The sequence below is a fragment of the Arachis ipaensis genome, chromosome B05 (assembly GCF_000816755.2).
Source record: "Arachis ipaensis cultivar K30076 chromosome B05, Araip1.1, whole genome shotgun sequence".
Classification (NCBI taxonomy): Eukaryota; Viridiplantae; Streptophyta; class Magnoliopsida; order Fabales; family Fabaceae; genus Arachis; species Arachis ipaensis.
In genome coordinates this window covers 87,323,523-87,332,009 of record NC_029789.2, presented here as the reverse complement: position 1 = coordinate 87,332,009, position 8,487 = coordinate 87,323,523, and the positions used below count along the sequence as shown (strand labels likewise).

Sequence of the window (8,487 nt, the reverse complement as noted above, 5' to 3'; positions counted from 1 at the left end):
GTCAAATTAATATAGAAATTGAAAAATAAGTAATTAATTAAGTTGTGATAGATAATTGTACATTATTTGACATAGATGAACTGCCTAATGCCTTTCAGTTGAAATATCTTGGTTTTGAGTTTAGTTTTTGCAGAGTGAACTTTAATCATTATCTATTGATTGAATCAAACTTTTTTGCGTTCTTATATTAGGTTCCATTTGTTAGCTGAGTTTGATGATGGTAAGCGCAGCTGTCGCAGGCGTCTAGCAGGACACAACGAACGGCGAAGGAAACCTCAGTTTGATTATATGACTAGTAGGCAGCATAAGATACTTCATTCGCATCAAGGTAATAAAATCCTAACAGAATATTAACTCAAAAGTTTTGTTCTTGGGAAGTTCTGGATGCATGTTTTGCCACACCATATCTCATCCCTTATGAGTGCAATCTTGGGAAGTTGGCACACTAGATTAGATACGCTGATATGCAAATAGGATGTCTTGCTTTCTTCATGTGTTTGTGTCTAAATACACGTGCTGTTCAACATGTATTCTGTATAGATAACTGATTTGGTGGTTGATTTTTAGTATACACGTAGCATGGTTGAATTTTTCCATTATAGTTCAGAATTAGAAACTTTCTACATCAGAACGTATTCATAAATTGTAACCATATTGCTTAAGATTTGAAGGTACAACTACGTGTATACCTATACATAGAGAAGGACTTCCTGTATAACAAAGATTTAATTTATTCTTAATTAGTTAGAAAATCAATTTGAAAACTGCTGTATTTTGTCATTTACTCTTTTGCTTATTTGGTTATGTTCTTCCATGCACTTTTGTTTATGGTTATTATATTTGTCTACAAGCGTAAAAATCTCTTTCCCAGATCCTCAGGGTACAAGTATAAATCAGTTTTGGCATTTTATGTTAGGTGTCTTTGGGCATATACTATAATATCATGCATTTTTCACACCATAAGTCTATAATAGCATATATGTCATTAACTTTGTCAAATCTTACATCACTAAATTGATAATATATGTTTGATCACTTATGTGTGATAATTTATTCTGTAATTTTTTAATGAAATATTCTGTAATGACAATGAAGTCATCTCCATAAGATAGTGAAATGTGTCGTGCCAAAACTATAAGAAATTTGAGTCAACTCTGGCATAAGGTGATTGAATTGGCTGCATTCATTCTTTTATGCTCCCTGCCCAATGAAGTTTTGGCAACATCAAAGCAATTTTCAAAATGATACAATTCCTGTCATGAACTAAATTTAAAATACCTTCGTTTTAGAAAAGATGGCATTTTGGTTTTCAAATCTTTCTTTTATTTTAGTTCCTTTTGTTTCTTTTAAAAAATATATCAGACAAAAGAAGCACTTATAGATTCTTTAAAATATGTTATCTCTCTATCCTCTTAGTTACCGTGGTCCCGGTGAATGATGTGGACCACTTAACAAGTGTGTGTGTTTTTTTTAGTTATGCAATTATGTGTTTTGCATTTCCTCTAGTATTTTAAAGATTAGTTCAATTCATAGTTTCAAGAATGGTAAAATAAAGATTAATAAATGTTTTACTAAACAAGGGATTAAGGATTGAAGATGCTGTAGTTAAGATATATTATATAATATCTGTGCATAATTTTTACTGAGGAGTGCTAGGGGGCCAGCACTTTTGTTAAATTTTGGCCAGCACTTAACCATCAAAAGAAAATTGAATGATTCTACACCATTAGATGCAATCTCACACCATTAAAAACATCATTGATGGCTAATTGATGGCTAAAAACCACAAAATCTGCTGGTCCCCTAGACTTTCTCACTTTGACTCTTGTCGACTAGCTTTTAAGAGGATAATTGGAAAAATCGCTCTGAGATATTTGTTTTCTGACGAAAAGAGTCTAACAACTTGGTTCTCTTTACGCCAAATGTGTTTGCAGGTGCAAGATATATGGAATCTTCCTTACAGAAGAGGCCACAATTTTCATTTCCAGACATATTTCGATGTGGCACCCTTTTCCCTGCAAAGTATGATAAAATCTCTCAGAATGGCAATGTCAAATTAGAAGAGGAATTTATTTTCAGCCCTCAATTCGCAGCACCGGTCGCGCATGGTCAGGAGTTATCTAGCCGTGCTCTCTCTCTTCTGTCAGCTCAGTCACAGATTCCGTCGTGCCACTCAGAAGAAAATCCTGTAGCCAGCTCCTTTAGTTTTCACAGCATCTCTGAAATGCCTTTGGATATAAGCAATGAGGGTAAATACGTTGTGGACGAGTCCTTTCCGTGCGAGATGAACCATAAAGAATTTATCAAGAGTGAATCGGCAATGCTTTCTGATGCCGGCCACCCTGATCATCGAGCCATTAGTGATGACATTTGTCAAGCATCAGACTTATTCAATGTCAAACAACATTGTTCGCCCTTGGAACATGGATCCACTGTGGACTTATTCCAGTTATCATCCAATCTTGAAAGGGTAGAGCAGAAGAGAAATTCTGTTTCGGTAAAGTGGGAAAATGAGGACTCTTGTTTCCCAGCATTGTAAAAGGCTTCTTTTAACCCTCAAGTGTTATTAACATAATCCAATTTATTGAGTGTTTTTCATGGCCCTTTTTTCTCATTGAATTGATGCACTAATGTCATAGTTTAAATTTTAGAAAGTGATTGGTAGATGTTGCAGATATTTTAGCTAACCATGTTAATAGATTTCACATTGATTATTGTGGTAGGAATTGAATTGTTTCCGATTATTGTTTAGTGAACTTCCATCAAATGGTTGGCGTGGAGCAAAATGAGTTTTAAATGAATATTATTAAAATTATGTTTATGTAGTCTTAGGCTTTTCATTTCATGCAATATGCCACTAAGCCAGATTATGTTCCACAAGAAAGTTTCAAATAATTATCAACCCTAGGGCATGTTTGGTTTATCTGTTTTATTTTTAATATTTTTGAAAAAGTAAAAATACACAATAAAAGATATATATATTTATTTTGACTATTTTCCTGGACTTGAAAAAAAAAACCTGTTGATTATAGTTGGGAAGGTACATTCGAGGAGACTGAATAAGATGCAAAATAGAATCAGTACACAACAAAAGTATATATAAATAAATATGATTTATGCTAACTCAACTTTATAATTTAAGGTTCTTTTTTCTGTTAGTTGGCTCCTTGGTGGTCCAAGGGAAAAAGATAACCATGTTTAAGACTGGATAAGTTTTTCAAACACATTTTTTTATTAAATAATAAAATAATATAATATAATTATACTCCAGCATTAATGTTTTTTATATATACTTTGAGGCTGGTGCCACCTTTTGTTTTTCTTCGAGGGTTTAAATAACCTTTTAATTCATAAAAATACTTTCCTTTTTTTAGGTCCCTCTATTTAAATTCTTGTCTTGAAAATCTTATTTTAGTTCTTAACATTAATTTATTTTGTTAAATTGAATATGTCCAATACTCAATAATAATAATAATAATAATATACATAGAATATAAAAAGGGTGTATAATATATCTGCAATTATATTTTATTTAAATAATATTTTTAAGTGGTGATACCCATAAGTACATAACACACGTTATTTAATTTTTACTCTTTCGGCATACTTTATACACTTTTATAGTAGTACCCATTATTAAATATTGGTGCGACAAGTTAAATGTTAATTATTGCTATATCATAATATAAACCCTAAAACCTGATGCAAGAAGTTAACTAAACAAATAAATAGCAAAATCCGAAGCTGAAACAAAAAAATTAAAGCGATGAAAACAAAAGCATATGTTTTACTGAAACCAAAGGCTTATTTAATGAAGTTTTTTAATGGTCTCCTAAAGTTTAATGGGGGTGTTCTTGACCAAGCCAAAATAGAAAGAAATTGTTACAAGTGGGTTACCATTTTTGTGTTATTTGAAGTGAGGGAATCTCCTTTACAGCCTAACCACTGGCATAAGAAATTAGGCTTAGGTTATATAGCCAACCCAAATAGATAGATTGATAGAATAGAAACTTAATGAATAAAGCCACAAAATTCCCAGAAGTAACACCAACCACTGTCTTATTTTTTAAAATTTGCATGCAGTGCAAGTTGATCTTCTTGTAAATGGATTCCATCATCACAAAGCACATAATGGTTGCAATATATAATCATGAATTCTAAATAATATTCTGAGCAGCCAAATTCACGTGTGGTCGGTCTAGTCTATACATATACCTACCAGAGAATCTCAATAATATATTTAGGAAAAATAAGCTTCCTTCACAATAATAGGTAATATTAAATATGACATTTCATATGATTATACTTTTATCAATATCAAAATTTCTAGAAGGTAGATAATCTTGATCAATAATTAATTAACAAACTGACTTTTTAACTATTAATTTTTCTATATACAAATACACATATAAATAATATAATTTTTATCTATTTTTATTGATTGTTGATTGATTGAATTGTAAACTATGAAGGTAAAACTAAGTATATATAGAGTATTGGCCTATGAAAGATAAAAGTAGATAAAGATAAGATAGAGATAAAGATAAAAATAACTATAAGATAAGATAAAGACTAAATTATAATTTAATTTGTGTATTCTGTTGGGCTGAATTTGTGGGCCGTGAGACGTCTTTATTGTTGTCATGTGCTAAGGTAGAAGAGTGGTTTAATACACCCCCGCAAGCTGGAGGATGAAAGATGTCAAGAACACTAAACTTATTCAGATTAAGATGGAAAGGTTGAGGAGACAAAGGCTTGGTGAAGATGTTAGCTAGTTGCCTAGAAGAGGGAATTGGGAGAAGTTTCATCACTCCAGCTTGAGCTTTTTGTCGAACCAAGTGACAATCAACCTCTAAATGTTTGGTCCGTTCATGAAAAACTGGGTTAGCAGCAATATGAAGAGCACTATGATTATCACAATATAAAACTAGTGGGCGGATAGGAGAGATGTGTAAAAATTATAACACATTTAGTATCTATTGAAGTTCACAAGTTGTGTTGGCAAGTGCACGATATTCTACTTCCGTGGATGAGCGGGCAATGGTGGTTTGTTTCTTGGTCTTCCAAGAGACTAAAGAACTACTTAAGAAGAAACAATAACCTGTTAAAGATCGCCGAGTGTCAGGACATCCGATCCAATCAGAGTCACTGAAGCCGAGAAGCTGAATTTTTGATTCCCTTGGAAAGAAAAGTCCTTTGTCGGGACTAGTTTTCAGATATCGTAACACATGCTTGGCAGCTTGAAGATGAGATTCAGTAGGAGATGCCATTAATTGACTTAATTGTTGAGTGGCATACATAATGTCCGGTCGAGTAGTGGTTAGATAGATAAGATGGCCAACCAAACGACGATATACAAAAGGGTCGGATAGCAGGGGACTTTTGTCTTGATATAGTCTTGTGGTACTATCCATTGGAACAGAGGCAGGTTTAGCACCTAATAAACCAGAATCCTCCAAAAGATCAAGACAATATTTTCACTGAGATAAGCAAATTCTCTTCTCTGATTGAGCAACCTCAATACCCAAAAAATATTTTAATGGGCCCAAGTCTTTAATTCGGAAGTGTTGGTGCAAAATAGACATAATGACAGCAAGTTCAGAAATGGAATTACTAGTGAGAACAATGTCATCAACATAGACTAAAAGGATAGAAATTTGATCACCAATGAATTTGACAAATAAACTATAATCAGATGAGGTCTGCTGATATCCATGAGATAGCAAAAGATGAGAAAGTTTGTCATACCACATACGACTAGATTGTCGTAAACCATACAGTGACTTTAGTAGCTTACAACATTGATTCGGTTGAGGAGATATAAATCCGGGTGGTAGAGTCATATAAACATCCTCAGAGAGATCCCATGTAAGAAAGCATTATTGACATCCAACTGATGTATAGGCCAATGCTTCATAGAGGCCAATGCCAAAACTAATCTAATGGTGGCAAGCTTGACAACAGGGGAGAAAGTTTCCAAGAAATCAACACCTTCAGTTTGAGTGAACCCTTTAGCCACAAGGCGTGCTTTATATCGATCAACTGAACCATCAGGCTTGCGTTTGATGCGATAGACCTATTTACAGCCAACCGGCTTAACCCCTGCAGGGCAATCAATAAGACGCCAAGTTTTGTTCAGCTCAAGAGCATCCAACTCATCTTTCATAGCACTACGCCAATTAGAGTGTTGATTGGCGTCCTTAAAAGACTTTGGCTCAACGCCAGAATGTAGAGATAAAAGAAACTTTTTATGTGAAGATGAAAGAGAAGAAAAAGACATGACTGAAGATAAAGGATACTTGCACTTTAAGGGAGATTGATTTGTAGAGATGAGAGAGGAATTACACAAGTATTCAGAGAGATATGCTGGAGGTCGGTGAAGCTGGTCGGAATGACGAGGATGGGGTTGCTCAGGTGGTAAAGAAAGTGACGGGGGATGAAAAGGTGATGGTGGACTGGTGTCTAGTGTTGAAAGTGATTCGGTGGTCATGGGTTCAACTTGGTTAGGAAACGATAGTGAGGAAGAAGGAGAGGTTGTTGGAGAAAATAAAGAACTAGGTGGAGTTGGGTCAATGGGTATAGGTGAGGGTTCAACTGGAAGACTAACTGAATCTTATTTTTGAAAATGTGTGTTTGGTAATGTTGGGCTGAGTGTCTGGAATTGGACATTTTTTGTGTTTAAGGGAAAGATCATTTCATAAAAAATGACGTTTCTAGAAATCTCAATTTTTTTTATCTTCTAAAACATAAACAATGTACCCTTCAAAACCAGGTTGAAAGCCAATAAATACAGCCTTTTTGGCTCTTGGATCAAATTTTGATCTGTTTGCCATTTGGGTAGAAACAAAACATAAGCATCTAAAAATTTTAAGGTCATGATAATTTGGTGGATGATTGAATAAAATCTCAAATGGTGTTTTAAAATTAATTGCGGATGATGGAACTCTATGAAGTAAATAAACAGCATGTCTAACAGCATAAGACCAAAAAGATGATGGTAAATTAGATTGAAACATAAGAGCACAAGCTATATCCAAAATATGTTGATGCTTGCGTTCTACCCTTCCATTTTGTTGAGGAGTTTCAACACAACTACGTTGATGAATAATGCCCTTTGAAGCATAAAAACCAGGTAAAATAAATTCTGGTCCATTATCGGAACGAATAGTTTTGACTTTGGAGTTGAATTGTGTTTCAATTAAAGTAATAAAATTTTTTATTTGATTTTGCACTTCTCCTTTTGATTTTAATAAGGTAACCCATGTAAAGCGGCTAAAATCATCAACAATAGTAAAAAAATATTTATGATTATGAATAGAATTTTGTCGAAACGGACCCCAAATATCAAAGTGTAATAAATCAAAACTTGCATTGGCTTTGTTAAAACTTTGAGAAAAAGAAAGTTTCTTTTGTTTAGAAAGATGATGTTGAGTTAAGAAATTAATTAATAGAATTGATGATGACAAACATTTGATTAGTGGGCTAATCACCCAATTAGTTTTGATTATATTTGATAAGTAATGCAGGCTAAAAACAAGTGTTGCAGCAGCCCAATATCAAACAAAAGATATATGCTAATGGGCTGAATGGTAAGTGAAAATAAAGACAAGCTCAAGTCATTCATCTCAAGCAAAATTCTTCAAAGAAGCAAGGCAAGGCACCAACGGGCTGAACTTGAGAAGAACCCGATCCAAGCCCGAATTGATTTTCAATTCCCTCCATCTTGCCTTACCAGAAGCAACGTTCCTCTCCTCTCTAATCAAGTCAAATCAAAGCTTCAGAAAAGTAAGAAAGAGAAAGAGAGAAAAAGCTTCTTCCCTAAGCTAGTAACCAAAGAAGCAAGAGAGAGAAAGTTTAAGCTTGAAACACAGAAGCTAAAACAGAAAATCCAAACCAAATCAAGCTTAAGTTAAAGGTAATCTATCTCATCTTGCATGCATAAGATCTTCTTCTCTTCTTCCCAACTCTCTGCTCTATCCAAAAATGGCAATCAAGGGAAAGTTGGTCTCTACCCTATTCTGCTTCACATCTACGGTCACAAGTGATACTTGGGGACCAAGTAGTTTCTCAATGGCTAAGATCAAGTTGACCATGAGAAGATTTCTATGGTTACTGCTTTGTGGCTTTCGGCCAAGATGAAGGAGTCAGAAGCAAAGTTTCTACTTTAAGGTTTAACGTGAAAAAGTGAATCTGTGGGTTGGTGAAGCTCAAGGCTCAAGGTGTTGACCTTGGAAGAAGAACCCAACAACATGAAAGGAGATAAATGAAGCTTGCTGTTCATTCAGAAGGCAAGGAGAGAAAACCAGAGTGTGAGAACAGTGTTTTGTTAAGAAGTTCCTCTACTTGGATAATGCTTTCTTTCAAAGAAGCATTCGACCAATACTGAAGAACTCAATCTGAGGTTTCCGAATCTGGTTTTGCACATAGCAAAGAGGCTGCTGATGAAGTCAATCTCCTTCATGTTTTACTGATTGTAATGTGCTTTTC

General features: G+C 34.3%; 1 protein-coding gene across 2 annotated transcripts in view; it reads left to right on the top strand.

The window, feature by feature from the left end:
• The window catches only part of LOC107643715 (squamosa promoter-binding-like protein 6), a 4,189-nt gene extending 1,433 nt beyond the window's left edge, over positions 1–2,756 (top strand). The window contains exons 3-5 of one of the 2 annotated variants that reach the window (XM_016347433.2): positions 192–328; positions 1,935–2,370; positions 2,407–2,756. In XM_016347433.2, coding sequence (XP_016202919.1) covers positions 192–328; positions 1,935–2,370; positions 2,407–2,539 — 706 coding nt within the window. In that variant the 3' untranslated portion in view covers positions 2,540–2,756. Of the gene's footprint in view, positions 1–191; positions 329–1,934 lie in introns of both variants that reach the window. The other variant, XM_016347432.2, reaches the window with a different exon arrangement.